The following is a 21,047-nucleotide window of genomic DNA, read 5'->3' on the forward strand; positions in this document are numbered from 1 at the left end:
GTCTCTCCTATTTACATTCTATCTGTAGGTACAATCTTCTCATCACACAGCTCTAAATCACAGGTATCTTCTGACATGGCCCAGATCTGTACCTCTAGTGCTGGCTTTTCCTATCACTGCAAGACTTCACTATCCTGCTGCCTACTTGACATCCATTAGATGTCAAACAGGCACTTCAAGCTTGACATGGCGTATGTTAGCTTTGTATTTTCTTCCCCAAATCTGTTCTTCTTTGTGGGAGTAGGAAAATTTTTCCTTCTTCCATCCTAGGTTCTTGGCTGGTCTAATAATTAAATTCATAGGAGAAAAATAAATTTGTACTTACAAGGGTCCCATAAAAATATGAGACTCAAAAAGTAACCAATGCAGGAAGCTTTTGTGCCTTTTAGACAAAAAATGGTAAGAAATTGGTGAAGTGACAAGGTCTGTTTATATAGCCTTCTTGGTCTTAAATTCCCAAACTCTGGTGATAAGTTTACCTTCTACCCTCCTGGCACAGTGAGGATACCTTTCACATAGGACATTTGTTTCCTGCTTTTGGAGGGACAAAGGAGGGTCAGTGTGTTTCCCTCTTGCACTCACTGGTTCTCAAGTCACTTTATTTTTAAAAGATTTTATTTATTTATTTGACAGAGAGAGAGAGTATGTGAGAGAGCACAAGCAGGGGGAGCGGCAGAAGGAGAGGGAGAAGCAGACTTCCCTGGAGCCTAAAGTGGGGCTTGATCCCAGGACCCTGAGATCATGACCTGAGCCGAAGACAGACACTTAACTGACTGAGTCACCCAGAGCCTCAAGTCACTTTAATTTAAAATAATCAACATGCCAAAGTGGCATATTTGGGAGCTGGAATATTCTACAATCCTTCATCCCCAAGTCATTAACTAAACTCTTGAGTTTTATTCTTGATTCACTTCTTTTCCTCATCTAAATATCCAACCTGTTGGCCTATCATGTTGACTCTACCTGGAGTCATCTCTGTCTATCCACTTCCTAGAGCCTAAGCCACCTCTTCCTTCATTGCCTTGCCTGCTCCCACTGGGCTCCAAATCTATCGTCCACCTTTTAAAAGGGAAAATAAGATCCTCTCACCTCATGCCTCTGCTGAGGGCAGTCCACAGCTTCCTGTTGCACTGGGAGCAAATCCAGAGGCCTATCCCATCCAAAGGCAGGCCTGGCCCTGCATGCTGGCCCCTCTGCCTCCCTCCCACTCCTGGCCACATTCTCCTCCACCCAGACTCATTCTTTGACTCCCAACTGACATCTCTGGCTGGGCCTCCCAGCTGACCTTGGCTGTGTGCACCCTTGCCAGACCACCCCAGGCCTGACCCTCCCGTTGTCTTCAGGCCTCAGTAACTCGTTATCCATTGCTTGGGCCCTTCTCAACTTTGTTCCCTCTTTCATACTCCACACCCAGTTCAATGGCATATCATGTCTGCTTTAATAAGGCCACATCCCACCCTGCACCATGACCACTCCCATAGGAACCACTAACCTTTCTCTCCAGGATTATTACAATGGCCTCTTACTATCTCCTTCTTACTGACCCAGCTCCTCTGCATTCTATTCACACAGCAACTGATTATCGTTGAGAACCTAAGTTCAGTCACTTGACTCCTGTGCTCAAAGCCCTCCAAGGCTTCCCTTCTCATTCAGCTAAAAGCCAAAATCCTTACCGTGATTCTTCAGGCCCTACATGAGCCCACTCTGGGCTACATCTCTGCTTGCCCACTCGGCTCAAGACAGCTGGGCCATCTCCCTGGGCCTGGAACCCCACGTTCTTCTACACTTGCTTGTTCTTCCCCAAGACATCTCTGCAGCTTGTTTCCTTCACCTTTGCTGAGGGTTGCCTCAGGAAGCCCCCTCGGAAAGCCCTAGCTACAGCAGCCCAGACACACCCCTCCCTGCTGGGTTCCCTGTGCCCCTCCATTTCCTATGTCCTTCTTGTTGGAATACCTTCAGAGAACACAGAGAGCAGGGACTTAGAGGTGTTCTGGAAGTGTCTTGTTTAGTTGCTGCCAATGTTAAGGGATGCTGATTCCAATGTGTGTCTGTGAGGTTCCCCCCCATACTACCCAGCAATTCTTTGACACCAGCTGTGTGTCCTATAATTCAACCCAATTCTGACACTCCCTGGAGACTGTGTCAGATCTCACAGGTTAAGGGCTCAGTCCTGCAAGACTGCCTCCCACATACACACACACTTCAGATGCTAATCACAAGTTCAGGTTATCACCTGTGCTTCTGACCAGCTGGCTATACATCAGATGTTCCCCAACAACCCTCTCCTTGGGTTTAATTAATTTGTTAGAGCAGCTCACAGAACTCAGAGAAACATTTATACTTACCAGATTACCAGTTTATTATAAAACGGTATAAGTCAGGAACAGTCAGATGGAAGAGATGCATAGGGCAAATATGGGGGAAGGGCATGGAGGTTCCATACCCTGTCTGGGAGTGCCACTCTCTCTGAATCTCTGTTGTTCACAACCTGGAAACTCTCCAAACGCTATCCTTTTGGGTTTTTATGGAGGCTTCATTACACAGACACATTAAAACATTGGCCATTGGCAATTGATTTGACCTCCAGCTCCTCTCTCCTCCCTGGAGGTCAACGGAGTTGGGCTGAAAGTTCCAACTTTCTAATTACATGGTTGGTTCCCCTGGCAACCAGCCCCCATCTAAAGTGCTTTCTAAAAGTCACCTCATAAACTCAGGTGTGGTTAGAAAAGTTTGTTATGAATATCAGGACAACTTTAGCACTCATCACTTAGGATTCCAAGGGTTTGGGAGCTCTATGCCAGAAATGGGGATGGAGACCAAATATATATTTATTATTATAAATCACAATATCACAGTCTCTTCCTACTAGAATGTTAGATCCATGAGAATTACCTGTTGTCATCAACAATTCTTCTGAGTCAGTCCCCAGCACCTAGAACAGTGCAGGGCACACAGTGGGTGAAGAATAAGTATTTACTGAAGGAGGACAATTAAAGTGACTTGCATAGGGCATGGTCAGAGCTCAGTGGTCCAGATCACCAACCCAGAGTTCATCCAAGCCTGGCCCTGGCCCAGGTGGTCAGGTCTGAGAGTTTAACTGGCAGAAGACATCCAAGCTCAAAACCCCAGCAGAGCAATCTAAGGGAGGTTTACATACCACTGCATATACATCGGGACAGAAGTAATTTCTTGAGGTTCAGTGGATCACAAGTGTGGAAACTTCCTGGGAGGCCAGGTGAGTGAGGTCTTAGCAACAATATTGAATTTGGATTGGTGAAGAGCAGGTGGGGAAAGAGTCCAGGCTTAAGGAGCAGTGTGACTCATGGAATCTTGGAACCTTAGAGCGGAATGTAGATGGGAATGAACAAGGCCTGTTCTGAGAAGGGTAAGGAGACCTCTTGCCCTGGGGCTGGTCCAGGAGTAGGGAGGGGTGGAGTTAAATCAGTAAGTTGGTGCCAGTACCCCTGAGGGCCTCAAGGGACCTCTGCCTGAGGAGTCAGCATTTGACCCTGTAAGCAACAGAGGACTCGGGTAAGCTCGAGGGTAAAGAAATGAAGTGAAGGGGTCCAATAGTTCAAGGAACCATTTTGGCAACATGTGGTCTGATTGAAGCAAGGAGACTGGGAGGCAGGGAGACCCACCCAGAAGCTCTGGGGCCACACTGGGGATACCTATAGGGATGGAGGCATCTATGGAAATAGAGGGAGCCAGTAGGCCCTGGGGCCTCACTGGGTTAGACGATGGAGGAAAAGGAGGGTCCGTGAGGTTTTAGTCATTGGAAACCAGGGAAGCTGTGGTCCTTCGTTTGCTGTTAATACTCAATTTGGGATGCCATTGGTTCATCATGAGATCTGATTTCTTTCCCTGAAAATGCAGGTCCTTTAGCCAAATCTTTCTCTGAGCCAGGCCTCTACACACTAATATTCTGCCCTTAGGAATGGCATGGGGGAGAGGCTTGATATATAGCATACAGTATTTTCTTAGTATCTGTCACTTTACCCTCCTTATGCTGGATTCTGACAAATACTGTGGTCTGTGGCAAGGCTCCCTGTAGAGCTGTGAGACCCTGGCCTGGCTCGATGGGGTGTGAGCCCCAGGGTACAGGAGGTGAGAGAGTGTTGTGGAGGAAGACATAAGTGATTTGAGCAAAGCTAGGGAAGTGACTTCTAGCAGGCACAGAAGGGACAACCCAGCGCCAGCAGAGGCTGCTACGGTGGTCTCTTGGGAGATGATAGAGTATCCCAATGCAAGAGGAGAAAGGAGGGACTGGCCTCCAGGAGGCCAACAGCTCCCAGAATCAAGACAGGCAGTACCCATAAGGGCTCTTTTCGCCCACATCCTCAGCCAGAGTCTCCTTGCCAAGAAATCTCTGCTTCTTATCCCTGTACTCCAAAGCAGAAGGCCAAACTGTCACAGCTGTGGTCTATCTGGGGGAGAGTGTTACTGCAGAAATGGGGACTCCTCAATACCTTCTGCCATACCCAGCATATTCTCCCACCCCCATCGTTCATATGCTCCCCTCTCTGATTCCTCACGAATACTGAGGGGAGGGAGCCCTTTGCCCCAAAAGACACTTCTGCAATTCTGGTCCTCTCCTCCTCTCCCAACAAACATTTTCAATTTCCTGTCACAACTTCTCCGAGGCCACCTCAGAACTGCAGCACACAGGGATATTTTGGCTCTGAGCGTTTACCAGAGAGGAAAAGAAAAATACCTCAAACCAAAGCCTGCCTTTGCCACTGAAATATTCCTCCTTACAAAAAAAAAAAAAAAAAAAAAAAAAAAGCCTGTGTAGGGAAGTAAGGAAAAGCAGCGATGATCAGGGAAAGGGAAAAGTCTAGTTACCCAAGAAGTGAATCTGAAAGTAGGTGGAGGTTGAGCAGGCATAGGGAAGGGTGTAGAGGCAACAGAATCCCGACTTCTTGGGCTCTCCCCAAAAGCAGTTATCCTCGGTAAATGAGATTTAAAAATCGTAGCATTGGTATGCCATTGCTCATTTGGATTTTGATTCTAGCTGATTCCAGGAGGCTCCTAACCCGGGTTCCCAGACCGTTTCCCTGTCCAGGGCCTGGGAAGCAGAGCTGGCCCAGGAAGAGCCTGACCAAGCTGCCAGGGGACTGCGGTGCCTTTGCTCTCACACTCTACAGCTTCCTCTCTCCTACCGGTGGTAGGGCGCATTTGCACTGTTCTGGGACTAACTGATGCTTCTGGAAACGAAACTAAACTGCTCTAAAGTTTTCAGCCCGGGTCTTTCTGTTTCCCGCTATCCGCGGTATCCCAGCCTGGGCGCGGCGCGAGGCGGGGCCAGGAGCCGCGGCGGCGGAAGCGGCCAGGCAGGCGCGAGTACAAGGGGGTTCTGTGCCGCGCGCGCCGCCCCGCCCCGACTGCTCCCTGCCCCGACAGCGGACCAGCGGGCAGGCGGGGCGGGGCGGGAGCTGACCGCCTTCTCCTTGCGTCCCGCAGGCGGGGAGCCCGCGCCACCGCGCCCGGGCCGCCGGCGATGATCACCTAGGAGGCTGGCGCGGACGGGCGCGAACTGCGGAGGAGCCGGGCGCGGCGACACGCGGCCATGGAGCGGGAGCCGGCGGCGGCCGAGGAGCCCCGGTCCCCGGGTCGTCGTCGGCGGCGGCGGCGGCGCGGGGACGGCAGGACGCGCGTGGTGCGCTCCAACCTGCTGCCGCCCCCGGGCGTCGAGGACCCAGCGGCCGGCGCGGCCAAGGGTGCGCGGCGGCGGCGGCGCGGGGGCGCCCAGCACCTGGCGGACAACCGGCTCAAGACCACCAAGTACACTCTACTGTCCTTCCTGCCCAAGAACCTGTTCGAGCAGTTCCACCGCCTGGCCAACGTGTACTTTGTCTTCATCGCGCTGCTCAACTTCGTGCCGGCGGTGAACGCCTTCCAGCCCGGCCTGGCGCTGGCGCCCGTGCTCTTCATCCTGGCGGTCACGGCCTTCAAGGACCTGTGGGAGGACTACAGCCGCCACCGCTCGGACCACGAGATCAACCACCTGGGCTGCCTCGTCTTCAGCAGGTGAGCCGGGCGCTCCGGGCTGTGGCGCGCAGGGTCAGCTCAGGGCCACGGCGCTCCGGGAACCTGGTGTTGGGCGCGGTGTGAGTGGCACCGGGCGGGGTGACCCAGGAGCGGCTCGACGGGGGGCTAAGGGCCCGGCCTCTTTTGCGCCTGGGGACGCAGAAAGCAGGAAACCTAAATGCTGGGCGGGCGGGGGCTCCCCTGCCCCTGATTGGCACTCAGACGCCGCGTCCAAACCGGAATGATCCCAGGGCTGGAATCCAGCAGCCGATGGGCGTCCTCATCCTCGCCGCTCCCGCCTTTTAAGTAAAAAGGAGGGAAATCCATGCCCTGCGCTCTGGCTTGAAGTCCTAGCTTCAGTTTTCGGCCAGGCTCTCTAGGACAGGTTGTTTAACACGTTTAACAACCAACACAGGTACGTAAAGCTCAAGCTCAGATAATCTCTCTTCTTGGGACAACAGTGAAACTGCCACCAAGTTTTGGTGTGACCAGCACAGACATATAAAAAAGCAGGGGTAATAATAACAGCGTCCCTCCGTTGATGTGAGCTGTGAGCAGACCACCCAACTGGGCACCATCCCATAGTTGACTGTTTAATGTTAGTTTTCTAAAAATTAACCCCAGTTTCCAAATGGAAAGATTGAAGCTTTGAGGGGTTTTTGAGCCCTGCCCATGGTTGGTGAATGTCATTACATTGCGCACACTCTCTCTCCCTGCACCTCCCCAGAGTTTCGGACCCTCAGGCTGGAGGTGACTGCTGTCTCTTCTCCCTTTAGACTCCCCACCCCCAAAAGAGCCACTGGGCTGCAGAGCAATCTTGGAGCTGTGTCTAGTAGCTGAACCCACCTCAAGGTGGAACCCTTCAGGAAGGCAGATGGGCTTGGCTTCCATCCAAAGCTCAGCCCATCTTTCTCTCCTGTTCACCTTGCTTGACTCCTGATGTAAAGGCCTGGTGTGGGTCTCTGAGTTAAGGACATTAGTCTTGTCTGGCTTCCATCACGTGTGAGAGGCTTCTAGGAAACCCCTTGTGCTCACAGTGGCAGATTGTTCCCCTAAAAGACGAGGGTCATGGTTATTCCTGCCTCTTAGGATAGCATAGATGCAGAGTATTATTTCTGATTCTCCCAGCAATACTGGTTGTGCTTCATACTTATATTACAAATGAGTAAACTGAGGTTCAGAGAGGTTAAGTAACTTGCCCATGGTCACACAGCTGCTGTTTAGTGGTATTGGAATTTGACCCAGGTCTTTTCAGTTCCACAGCTTTTCCAACATTCTGGTCCTTGAGCTTCTTAAATTTATATAAAACTCACTTCAGGAGCTTGTTAGAAATAACAGCTCTCAGGTTCTATTGCCATTGTTTCTGACCAAGCTCATCTGGGATTGGACCTAGGCATCTGAGTATTTAATTAGCACAGAGGTGATGCTTATATAATGGCTCATACTTTGAGTAATGCTGCCCTCTTGCTTTCAAGGGGCGCCCACTGTCCAGTCAGCAAGCATGATGTCGGTGGACAGGGCTGTGGGATTTCCTGGCTCCTGTTTGCAAGAAGCCGGAGGCCAAGAAGGGAGGAGGCACCTATTTCACAAACGTCCTCTGTCCCTAGTGTGAGGACTCTGGGAAGCCGTACCTCTGGCTTCTGTATGACGTAACTCCGGTGGGACTCTGGCAGGTTTAAGTCTTTACACACATACCACTTCCTGTTATTACCGAGCTAGTAGCTCCTGTAGCCTCCTTTTCAGAAATACTTGGGTCTCAGGAAATATAGTGTATTTTTAATGGACAAAGTGTTTTTAGCCCATTAAGTCAATTGACCCTTTAAACAACTACCACCCTCAACATCCAGATGAGAAAATAGAGTGGGACCCAAAAGCAGTTCTCTTCACTCGACCTCAAAAGGGTTCACGGGATTTTGAAACATTCATCTTCCCCTTGGACCACACCTGACCATGTTCTCTTCTATCCTGACCATACTGGGATTCTTAAATAATCAGTAAAACCCTAGGGAGCAGGTCCTCAGGGATAATGGTACTTTCAGGAGAAGTTCCTAAATATCTCCTAGCTCCCAAGATGAATTCCTTGAGTGCTTTCCTGGGGAGAGAAGGGGCCTTCTTAGGAAGGTCCCAGGTGCTTATATGTAGGTGTGAGAGGGGTGGTAGCTGTTTCTGGAGAGGACTGTCCAGTCATCCTTGTTCAGAAGCCAGGTCAAACTCTTTGAGGTCCAGAAAGTCTGAGATTGATGTTTTCAGGATTGAGCTGTGAATGATGTGGATTTCTGAGCCCTCCCCTCTCCTCTGAGAATGGTGAGTGACTTAAGCACCCATTGCATTCCAAGCCTTAAAACTTCTGTCCATTAACTCAAACTAATGCCCTGATTTGCTCCTCACCATGCCAGGCCCTAGCCAGACCCTGGGATAGAAAAGGGAGGAGGCTGGGTCTTATCTGGAGCTTACTCCGGGGACTGATTGTACTGCAGGATGTGTCCATGGGCAGGGGACCTGGGCAGGGCTCCTAGCCTAGGGGTGTAGGATGCAGGTCAGGAGAGGCCTCCCAGAGGAGGGCATGAGTGAGGACCAGGGAGGATGTGGTCAGATAGGGGGTGGATGCTACCCTTGAAGGAACATGGTGGTGGTGATAGGGTACGACAGGGTCACAGGGCAGCCTGAGACTGCAACCAGGCCATAACCTGTTGTGGGGGCAAGGTGTATGCTTGAAGCCCAGGATCTCAGGGGGCTGGCATCAGGACTGGCCAGAGAAACCCAGGAGAGGATTTTTAATTTTATGTCCAGCCAGTTTGTTGAGTGCCTTTGGTTACTACAGGCAATGGGAAGCATAGCTGTGAACAGTCGAGGTCTGTTCTGTACTCTAACTGATGTGCAGAGAGGTGTAAAATGCAGTCAAAACATATGTAAATGCAGAGCGAGAGCAAAGTTTAGTTGGGGAAGCCTTATCTGCTGACACTGTCTCTGGATGGTGACTTCTCTTGGACATCTCTGTGTTCTGACTGCAGCTGGAAGTGCATCAATTATTCACACCATTATTTATGTGGTGTTTCCCTCAGTAACATAGTCCTTGGGTCCCTTTATGAGAATCCGCATCAGACTTGTTAGAAATGCAGCTTCCCAGCTCCCCCCTCCCCACCCCTGGACTGTTGAGCCTGTGGAGGTGGGAGGGCTGTTATCTACATCATGGTTTTGTTTACACATGGAAGTTTGAGAAGCAGTCCTCTGCTTCCATGTCCTGAGCCCATTGTGTCCTCTCATGGATTTCAGACTGTTGGTATTTAGGCAAATCTTCCTGAGCCATGCCCAGTGGATGAGAGAGAGAGGTGGGTGATCCCAGGGAGTCAGGTCCATTCTGTGGCCTCCTAGCTGGAGGGAATGGTCAGCTTGAGCATCCCTCAGCTGTGGACTAGCGGGCTGGGGTGGGTGTGGGAAGCCCTTCATGGTCATACAGACCTCCTTGGTGCTGGCAAATTCTGGCCAGAGAAGTCCTCTCCCTTGGTGCCACAGGTGAAAAGAAAGGGGGCTTGCTGAGCAGCCAACTGGGACAAGGCTGGTTGTCACCAGAGATCTGGGCTGAGAGGCGAGCAAATGGTTGGAGGGCGCAAGGCTGGTGGGACTGGAAGAGGAGAGTGATGGGAATACAGAGTCAGCCTGGAGAGTGGTGATTCTGGTGGCAGGAAAGCAGAGAATAGTAAGCAGAGGAGGACATTGGTGAGGAAGTTGAAGAAGGAACATTCCTAGAAAGGGGTGTTGCCCAGGAGAGGCAAAGGGAAGAAGCAGGGACCATGCATGGAAGAAAGTGCTCTCATCCTCCTCTGCAACCGTAAGGGCAGTGGGTAACACTTATTAAAACAAGCAAACCTTACCCCCTGCTCCCAGAGCAGGCCTTAGAAGGGCGCAGCTTGGGGTGGGGGTGCTGCACAAGGCCCCTGCCTCTCCTGCACCCTGTTTCCTAACTTGACAAATGAGGTGCTAGCCCCAGGTCCACATACCCCTTCTGGTGCTCTTGTCCTGTGGCCCTCCCTCCCTCTGCCCCATACCCTGCCTGGGTCAATGTGTAATTTTGTTTCCCTTTTACCTCCATTCCCTTTGTAATGATTCAAAGATGGTCATACTGACACCTTCCAATGTCTGTCTCCTGGCTGGTGGAAACAGTAGCATTTCTGCATGAAATAACCTGAGGGGACTTTTCCCCGGAATCACTTGGGCTTTGTACTTGGATTTGAGTTCCATCCTCTTTTGGGAAAACAGGTAGTCAGGGGGTGCTATAACGCTTATCTTGGATTTGCTCTAATTTTGTCTGTTCCCTTTCCTTTGATTCTCACCTCATTTCCCCAGCTTACAGGCATTATCTGTCCAACCGGCTTACCCTGGGCTTCATGATTTGTTTTTTCAGAAGAGCCTGAAATGACACCCAGCAAAGTTCTCCTTTTGTTTTCTGTTCATTATCTTGCCTCTCCTCTCCTTCCTTCCCTTTCCTGGGGAGCTACATCTCTTCCTTGTCAGCAGCAGAAACATCTTTTCCCTGGAAGCATAGCAACTTTGTCTTATTTAGAGTAAAAGATTTGCAAAAGCAGAGACACCAGGAGATCTCTCTCGGGTATGCTAGGCAGGGGGACACTTGAGGAATAGTATTTGGAAATTGCCATTCACATGCTTTTTAGAAGTTATTTTTCTTTTGATACCTGTCCTATGTCACATGTGACTGGGCTCATGGTGGTCAAGTTGTAGAAAAAGAACCTTTCTTTTCCTAAAAATTTGGTTGCCCTCAGAAGGTAGGCATGGGACAGTTCTTTTTTACTTATTGATAGGAGGCAAGTGTTTTATGTGTATAATTCCATCTCAACCTAACAACAGTCATATTTTCACATCCCCATTTTTCACAGATGGGGAAACTGAGGCCATAATTCCATCTTGTCATTTCAACAGTCCCATTACTTTTTACATCCCCATTTCTCAGATGGGGGAAACTGAGGCATCAAGACTTGATAGCTTGCCTAAGGTCTCCCTGTTAGGAGGCAGCAGTACCACGGCTTGAACCCACAGTCCTGCTGTGACTCCACGTTTGTAGTTATTTTTGTACTTGAGACCCCTCCCCCCAGGAGACATAGGCCTCCTTAAAAAAAAAAAAAAAGTTGAAAATTTTATTCATCTCAAAGTACTTCCTAACTTCCCATATGATTTCTTCTTTGACCCATTAGATACTTAGGAAGGTCTTATTTAATTTCCACATATTTGTGCATTTTCCAAATTTCTTTCTGTTACAGATTTCTAATTTCATTCTATTCACACATATAGAGAAGTGCACATATAACATATCAGCCTGCGGTTTCAACAGTTAGCAGCTCATGGCCAGCATTGTTTTATTCTGTGCCTTCCCTCTCCCTTTTATTTTGAAGCATACCCCAGATATTTCTTCTTTCATTATTTATCTTTAGAAAAGCAATGATTCCTTTTAAAAGTAAACTGCACATCTGAAATTAATGATGTACTATGTGTTTGCTAACTGAACTTAATAAAAAAAAAGTAAAACTAAACTGCAATGTCATTATCATATCTAAATTTATACTAATTCCTTGGTATTACTAAGTATCCAATCTGTGTTCAGATTTTCACTTGTCATGTAAATATCATATATATATATTTTTTTCCATCTGTGTGAATCAGATCCAAATAAAGTCTCACTGTGATTGGCTGATAGGTCTTTTAGGTCTCCTTTATCTGTGGCTATCCCCCTCTAAAGCTCCATTTCTCTTTCTCATTTTCTCCTTGCAATTTATTGTGAAGAAACTGAGTTATTTATACCGTAGGGTTTCCCATGGCCTGAATATTGCTGATTACTTTCCTGCGGTATCTTCCTTTCTGTGGTAATTCCTGTTTAGTGGTAGATTGGTCTAGACACTTTATCAGAACTTCCTCAGGTACAGATTTGACTTTCTTTTCTTTTTGTTTTTTTGGTCAAAACTGCATTCATAGATGGTGTTCTGTACTTCCATCGAGAGGAACATAGTGTTTCTTTGTCCCTCTTTTCCTGATGGATGTTAGCAGCCATGGGTGATCACTGCCTCCTTCCATTAATTTGTTAGTGGATGCCAAATGTTGATGGTCTAATTCTTTAATTTATTATCGGGAATACTTTTATAAAAAGACCCTTCCCCTCATCTACTACCTACGTTCCCAGTGCTACAACTCATAGGAAAAGAGAGGTAAGTGTTTGATTTGGATCCCTAGCATCTTCTGATGGGAACCAGTTGGCTTTCTAAAATTTTTTACCTTTTTATTTTGAAATAATTTGTAGAAAAGTTGCAAAAATTGTGCAGAATTCCTGTATATCCCCCCCCCTACAGTATTCTAATTTTAACATTTTACTTAACTGTACTATGGTGGTTAAAACGAAGAAATTAACATTAGCACAAAGCTATTAATTACATTCTTTATTCAGATCTAAACAGTTTTTCCTTTAATGCATTATTGTAGGTAGTTATTTTGCAAATTGATCCTGTATCCTGTTACTTACGTAGGTGTTTAAAATTTTTATGTCTTGCTGATGAATTGATCCTTTTATCATTATAAAATATGTTTCTTTGTCTCTACCAATTCTTGTCTTAAAAATCTGTTTTGTCTAAGATTAATATAGCTACATCAGCTCTCTTGGTTACTGTTTCCATGGTTTATCTTTTCTTATCCTTTTACTTTCAACCTATTTTAGTCTTTGAATCTGAAGTATGTGTCTTATAGCTGGCATATGGTTGAATTATGTATTCTGAAAAATTTATTCTGCCAGTTTTTGCCTTTTGATTGTAGTACTTTATTAACATCTAACGTAATTACTGGTTAGGTATGATTTATGTCTGCCAATTTGTTGTGTGTTTTCTGTATGTCTTACATGTTTCTTGCCCATAGACTTCCATTATTGCCACCTTTAAATAAATATTTTTCTAGAGTACCATTTTAATTCCTTGTTTCTTTTACTATACTGATGTTCTTTGTTATTTCTGTAATGGTGCTATAGAAATTACAAATAGTATCTTAATTTAAAATAATGTAATTCGCATTAATACTAACAATTTCCATAGCACATAGAAAATTTGCTCAGTATAGTTCTATTTTCTCCCCCTCCTTTGTGCTATTACTAGCCTATAAATTTGCATCTTTACACATTATATGTCCATGAACACAGATTTATAATTATTGCTGTATGGAATTGTCTTTTAAATCCACACAGGAGAAGAAACAGTTATGAAAAATATACTTGTCTTTTTTGCCTCAACTGGTATATCACCTTCAGGCAGCTGCAGTGTTAAACAATTGTGTTGATTCTTTTTTTTTTTTTAAGATTTATTTATTTTAGAGAGAGAACATGCTCCCCAACACAAGTGGGGGGAGGGACAGAGAGAATCTCAAGCAGACACCCTGCTGAGCACAGAGCTTGAGGCAGGGCTGGATCTTACAACCCTGAGATCATGACTTGAGCCAAAACCAGGAGTTGGACATTTAACTGACTGAGCCACCCATGTGCCCCACTGCTGATTATTTTCAATGCATGCCCTGGGTATAGGGCTTTTCCCACAGAGCGAGGTCCAAATCAGCTCCTGTTACAACATTGTTCTGGGGTTGGAACTTTTTGAGGGACTCTGAACTCAGCCTACCCTTTCTGGTGGCATCAAGTCAGCTGATTTTCATAGGTTCTGTGGAGCCAGGGAGAGGGGAGTGGGAATAGGTTAAGTTAAAATTCCACAAATCCTACTATTGTTATTGAGGTTCAGCAGTTTTTCTTGAATAAACTCTCCTTAGCTTGTGGCAAGCTTTACTTGTTAACACCCAGGCTTCTGAAAAAGTTGGTTTGGAAATTTTGCCAGTGCTGCTTTTATGGAGAAGCAAATTTATATAGAGGTCCTCATTTCACCATTCTGGCAGTCCCACCTCCTGGTCAGTTACTTGTCAGTTTGGGTTGGTGTGTTGTTTCTCACGATTAGATTGAGACTGGGTTTTTGGCAAGAATACCACCAAAGTGATGTCTTTTGCACACTCTGATATCTGGGTGTGTATGATGCCTATATGTCTTATTATTGATGACTCTAGTTAGGATGATGTCTGCTGGGTTTCTCCATTGTAAATTTATTATTTTCCTGTTGTAAAAAATTAATATCTTGAGACTATAGAGGTATTTTATTTCTCCTCAAACTTTTGCCCTCCAACATTAGCACCCACAGGTGGATCTTGGTGGTATTCTAATAGTGATTATTTTTTTACCCTCATTCCTTCTGTATTTATGGAGTAGAATTCTTGGAGGAGCCATTTTTTTTTTCTTCGTCATTGGTAATCTACTCAATCATTTATTCCTTATCAGTGGAGACTAGTGGATATTTATTTTATTCTGCAGGTTGTGATTGAATGCTGTTGTGATTTATCTTGTTGCTCACATTGTTCCAGCTCTGGTGACTGGGAGCTCTCTCAGTGTAGCCCTGTGTCCCTTTGGCATGTACCCAACCTTTCTTGAGCTCTTCCCTACTTTCTGGCTCTAAGATGTTCCAGGCTTATCTTTTATTTTCTTTGCTCCGGTTCTGGAATTAACCACTTTTCCTAAGGGTTCTTTAGTTTTTTAAAAATTATTATTATGGATTTCATGGATTTATTTACTATGGAATGCATATATTTAAATACAATCCATTGGTTTTGGGTCTGTTGTGGTTATTGTAGTTGACTCTTGAGTCTTTTCACATAACCTGCAATCATTTTTTGTTTGTTTGTTTTTTGGTCTGTATTCCTAGCTCATCTTAAGTATTTCCTACCACAATTCTGGAACCAGAAGAAGCCTTCTTATTTTTTTTTTCCCTTAGTTTTATTGAAATATAATTGATATATAGCACTGTGTCAATTTAAGGTATATAGCACAATGACTTGGTTTAAATATATTATGAAATGATTACCACAGTAAGGTTCGTTAACGTCCATCATATCACATAGATACCAAAAAAAAAAAGTTTTTTTCTTTGTGATGAGAATTCTTAATAACTTTACATATACACCACAGTATTGTTACCTAGGGTCACTGTGTTGTACATTACATCTCTACAACTTGTTTATAACTGGAACTTTGTACCTTTTGACTACCTTCACCTATTTCGCCCATTCCCCCACCCCCTGCCTCTGGCAACCGCCAGTCTGCTCCCTGTATCTGTGATTCAGGGTTTTTTTTGTTTTGTTTAGATTCCACATGTAAGTGAGATCATAGAGTATCTGACTTTCCCTGTCTGACTTATTTCACTTAGCATAATGCCCTCTAGGTTTATTTATGTTGTCACAATGGCAGAATTTCCTTTTTTTCTCATGGCTGAATAATATTCCCTTGTATATATACACCACCAGTTTTTTATCCATGTCTTGGCTACTGTAAATAATGCTACAGTGAACATGGAGGCACACATATCTCTCAGACATAGTGTTTTTATTTCCTTTGGGTATATTCCCCAAAGTGGAATTGCTAGACCATATGGTAATTCGATTTTTTGGAGGAACCTCCATACTGTTTTCCATAGTGGCTGCAGCAGTTTAAAATCCCACCAGTGATATACGAGGGTTCCCTTTCCCCCACATCCTCGCCAACACTTGTTATTTCTTTTTTCTTTTTTTAAAATTTTCTTTATTTATTTGACAGAGAGAGACACAGCGAGAGAAGAAACACAAGCAGGGGGAGTGGGAGAGGGAGAAGCAGGCTTCCCGCGGAGCAGGGAGCCTGATGCGGGGCTTGATCCCAGGACCCTGGGATCACGACCTGAGCCGAAGGCAGACGCTTAATGACTGAGCCACCCAGGCGCCCCAACACTTGTTATTTCTTGTCTTTTGGTACTAACTTTTCTGACTCGTGTGGGGTGGTGATATCTCATTATGTGTTTTTTTTTTTAATTGTAGTTTTTGATTTGCATTTCCCTAATCATTCGTGATGTTGAATACCCCCACTTGTAGCTGTTGACCATTTATATGTCTTCTTTCAAAAATGTGTGTTAAGATCCTTTGTCCAATTTTAACTGGATTAGAAGCCTTGGGTTTGTTTTTTTTTTTTAAAGATTTATTTATTTATTTTAGAGAGAGGCGAGAGCGCATGTGGGGGAAGGGGCACGATGGGATAGAGGGAGAAGAGGAGGGAGAGAATATCTAGCAGACTCCCTGCTGAGCACGGAGCCTGATGTGGGGCTTGATCTCATGACCCTGAGATCATGACCTGAGCTGAAACCAAGGGGCAGATACTGAACCAGCTGAGCCACCCAGGGGCCCTGGGGCCTTGTTATTTTTAATTCAGTTCTACTGTAGCTTTCAGTGTCCCCTGAAGCCCAGTGTCCTGGTTTGCCTTGCTGTGGTATGGCTAGATCCTCATCTGAGGGTCATTCTTTATGGTGGTCATGAACTCGGCAAGTTCTGTCTTTCCTGGAAGGGGTCAGGTATCTCCTGTCCGGGGACAGTACTGCCTCTAGGTGTGCTTGCAAATACTCCGTTACCGCAGTGACCACCAGGAAGACCTGGCACTTGGTGTTCATGGGCTAGGCTGCTGAGTGCTATGTGATGTACTTGCTTTGCTCTGGACAGTCTCACCCCATAAGGAACTGCCCTGCCATCATTGAAAAGCATTTTTGGAAGACTTTGAAAGTAAACACTTATCTGTGTTTCTGGATGACTTGGCTTGAGAAGATTAAGAAGGACCTGTGTGACATTAGGGTCCTGCCCTTCACGAAAATGGGGTGGTCCAGCTATTGTTGAATTCCTGAATCAGGGGAGCCCAGTGTACTTACTTGTACAAGTCTTAACCTTACTATATTTAGTACATTGAAAGAACGAACAGGAAAAAATGGAAAGGCTATTTTGCTTTTGCTTTTTTAGAATACTCTTAGCTTGGCTTTCCGTGTTTGCTTGTTTTGCATTTTCCCGGAGTACAGTTTGTATGCATTGCCCTGGATATACACTCTGTGGTTATTTTTCCCCTGGGCATACTGTAGTTTGAAAATACTTTGCCTACCAAACTATTTTCATTAGGTAATAACAATTCTTTTGCCCATTTTAGGCCAATCAGGGACAACTAAAACCCCTTCAATGAGGTTGAACCCTTGCCAACAGTTAGATACTGGGCAGGCTGCATCTCTCTTCAGCCCAGTGCCCTCATCTAAATAGGAAGGAGGATTAAGTGAGATGATGCTCAAAGAGGTTGGAGCAATGCTACGCAGGTAGGTAAGAGTTTGAGGAAGTTATCTGTAGCTCATTATTATGATGATTACTACTACTGTTATTTCTATTATTGTTCAGATCTTTTGGTCAAAATGTTTCTGAACATCGTTAATTACACTGAAGTAGATGTACTTCCAGCCAAAACAAAGAACTTTAAGTGTCATTTAGCATGTGTGGTTTTACCATTGGTAAATGGACAGTTTTTGAAAAGCATTTTGAAATACTGAAATAATGGGAGCGATGGACTCCCATTGCTAACTTCCTGGACCCCTGATAATCCAGGGATACCCTTGGTTGGCTCAAGTATCTTCTTAGAAATGCACTTCACTGGAAAAGCACTGTAGGAAAATAGCAAAATTAAGGCATTATTTGCTTATTGGAGAGCAGTGTGTGATGTATTTTGGTAATTATTTGGTAATAACCCTGTTTAAAAAAAATACATCAAATAAGTTTAATTCAGTTGATCCATTTAATGGTGTCTTTGAAATTCTCATTTTTGTTTGTCAGTTGTCATAACAATTTAAAAAACCCTAAAGTAAGTCTTTGGTTTTCAAAAGGAAAGCAAACCTAGAGCTGCCAGGACTCTTCTTCCAGAGATGGGCCCTGCAGGACTCCTCAGAAGAGTGCTTCCCAGGCATTAGGATCCGTGATACCTGATCCTAGAACAGTCCAGACATTAGATCTGTGTGGGACTCTGCCTTGGTTCTTCTCCCCCCTCAGGTTTGCCTCTTTTAGGAACCATAGCACTTTCCTAGAAAGGCCCCAGGATGTGAAACAGACATGGGCGTGGTCTGGGTCTTAAAAAGTTGCCCCTTCCAAAGCTCTGGAGCCCCCACTGGGAATCCCACTTCTCCCACCTCTCTTCCTGTGCTTTTCTGAATGGAACCTTCTGTCCCGAAAGCAATCCGGTAACAGAGGGGTTAATGAAATGGAAGGAAATCCAGCTGTCACCAGACAATTGGACTGAGCTCTTTGTTCTCACTTACTACTCTTCCATCCCACCCTTTGTTTTTGGGGTACTTCGAATAGCAGTTTTTTAAACAAATCAAGTTTGGGGGCATCTGTTTTTGGTTCTGATGTCCATACTTTGTAAAAACGTGACCTTGGGACACTCAGTGGTATGTGTAGCGTGTCAGCTGTGGGCGGGGAGGTGAGCGTGGCCGGTGCTCAGGGGCATCCCATCTGTGCAGCCTCATTCGGGTGGCAGTTCCAGTTCTCTAAAGGGTTGAGTGGGTGGAGGGGGCCCTGGGGCTTACTCTGAGGGTGTGGCCACATCCTTTTCTGTGCTTGGGCAGAGACACAGATGGGGCCTCTCCCCCAGCCCTCTGCCAAGTTGGACATCATTCTCATTTCAGTTACAAAATCCATCCACTCTATCTTGGTCATCTTCAATGCACAGGGATTCAGGAAATCTCTTGACTCCCGAAAACTCAGAACAGTCTGAGGCAAAGAGGCAGGGCAGGAAGTGAGTGTGTTATCGGGAGGGAGGCCGTGGTTCCTCTTGGGATGCTTTCAGCTTTTGTCTCTCTCAGAACAGGCAAGTCATTTTTATTTATTTATTTATTTATTTTTTGAAAGATTTTATTTATTTGACAGAGAGAGACATAGCAAGAGAGGGAACACGAGCAGGGGGAGTGGGAGAGGGAGAAGCAGGCTTCCCACCGAGCAGGGAGCCCGATGCGGGGCTCGATCCCAGGACCCTGGGATTATGACCTGAGCCGAAGGCAGACGCTTAACGACTGAGCCACCGAGGCTCTTTCCCCTTTTGGTTTCATATCCTGTTAATTCCTCTGTGAAGTATGTGGGGGATATAATGGGAATTCCTTCATGGTAAGCTTGTGGGGCTGGGAGAAGGGTGTGTGGATGGGCGGAGGGAGCATCGTGTCTGTAATTCTTGGCGCTGTTCCCAACAAGTGCATTCAGTAACATCTTAAATCCAGTCCCTGTGTTTTCAATCCTGCATTCACTTTGTCTTTTCATTGTCTATATTTGAAGTTTGGACATCTGGGCCTTGTTGACCCTGGAGGTTACAGCCCCTCCCAGGACCAGCCAGTTCCTAGAGACAGCAAAGGACTGATCTGTGAGCGCACCTTTCAAATGCAAATCAAACAATCCAGAGCCCACAGTCCAAACACTTCTTTTTCAGGCTATCACACTCAGGGCCACCATCCCCCTGCCCTAATCAGCCCAGGGCCAGGTGCCAGACAATGGGCAGCCCCTATGCTCCAGAGCTCACTGAAGTTATTCCTAACCTTGCTTGCCCTACCCTGCCCATTCCTTCCAGTGGAAACCACAATAAAGGGTCTTGCCCACGTTTTCCTCTTGTTCTTTTTTTTTTTTTTCTTAAGATTTTATTTATTTATTTGACAGAGAGAGAGAGCGGGAGCGCACAAGCAGGGGGAGCAGGAGAGGGAGAAGCATGATCCCGATGTGGGGCTTGATCCCAGGACCCTGGGACCATGACCTGAGCCAAAGGCAGACACCTAAACAACTGAGCCACCCAGCACCCCCCACCTTGTTCCTGATGGACTTTAGTGCTTCCCTGTGTGCCCCCCTTTGGTGTTGTGTGCCCCCTTCTGGGACTATGAATAACAAACTGTATTCTCAGTGGTAGTCATCTTCTGATCTGTTAGCCTTACCTACACCTGAATAATAATAAACCCTTCATTTTAAGACACATCCCAAGGAGCTACTCCCCTCAGGCCCTCTTCACCCTCCTTGTGTGTTTGACTTGACCTGTCTTATCTACTCCTGCCTTTGTTGGTCCCTCACTTCTCTTCCTCCTTCCTCATCATCACCAGAGCTGTATTTTTCAGTTTATACATGTTATGTCTTTTTCTTTGAATCTGGGATCGTACCAGTGAATCTGGAAGTCATCCCTACTATGTGCCGAGCTGCAACCCTGGACCTCCATGCATGTGATCCTTGGGAACCATGCTCTCAGCTGCTCTGCACACACCTGTTAGCTCTTCTAAACCCTGACACCCTCACCCCATCTCAGCCTTTTTCTCTGACTCCTGGTTCCCCTCTCTTGTGCTCCCATCTATGCTGGGAGCAGAAGTCCCTCCTCTGTACCCTGGGTATTACTGCCCTTCCTCTGCTCCATCTGTTTCTACAGACATACTGCTCTGTCCTGCTTTCTGGGCCACTCTGGGACCAGCCAGTCTTCACCATCCCTGTGGTTCTTGTTCTGGAGCAGGGTCTCAGCATCTTTGATTGAATATAGAGAGGAGTGAGTGAACTAATCCTCATGATACATGGGTCATGGCACGATGAATGCCTGTTGGTAGAATAGTGGCCCCCTAGAGATCCTAATCCCCAGAACCTATGACTGTTAAGTTACATAGTGCGGGAGAATTAAGGTTGGTCATAGATGCAGTGGCGGTTGCTAATGAACTGACCTTGAGATAGGGACATTATCTTGGTTCTTTTTTTTTTTTTTAAGATTTTATTTATTTATTTGAGAGAGAGGGAGAGCACAGAGGGAGAGGGAGAGGGACAAGCAGACTCCCCGCTGAGCAGGGAGCCCGATGTAGGGCTCGATCCCAGGACCCTGAGATCATGACCTGAGCCAAAGGCGGACGCTTAACCAACTGAGCTATCCAGGTGCCCCCATTATCTTGGTTCTTAATCCAATCACAAGTCCTTAATGTAGAAGAAAGGGCAGGAAGATGCAATGTAAGAAGGGCTCAAGAGATCTCACTGGCTTCAAAGACAGAAGAAGAGCCACAACCTGAAGAACGTGGATGGTCTGGAGAAGCTGGAAAGTCAAAGTAGCAGACTTTGTCCTGCAT

General features: G+C 46.2%; 1 protein-coding gene across 2 annotated transcripts in view; it reads left to right on the plus strand.

The window, feature by feature from the left end:
- The first annotated feature begins 5,524 nt into the window (after positions 1 to 5,524).
- Positions 5,525 to 21,047, plus strand: part of ATP10A (ATPase phospholipid transporting 10A (putative)) — a 196,963-nt gene continuing 181,440 nt past the window's right edge. The window contains exon 1 of one of the 2 annotated variants that reach the window (XM_021680631.1): positions 5,525 to 6,030. In XM_021680631.1, coding sequence (XP_021536306.1) covers positions 5,570 to 6,030 — 461 coding nt within the window. In that variant the 5' untranslated portion in view covers positions 5,525 to 5,569. The remainder of the gene's footprint in view (positions 6,031 to 21,047) is intronic. The other variant, XM_021680630.1, reaches the window with a different exon arrangement.

Source organism: Neomonachus schauinslandi, chromosome 9 (assembly GCF_002201575.2).
Source record: "Neomonachus schauinslandi chromosome 9, ASM220157v2, whole genome shotgun sequence".
Lineage (NCBI taxonomy): Eukaryota > Metazoa > Chordata > Mammalia > Carnivora > Phocidae > Neomonachus > Neomonachus schauinslandi.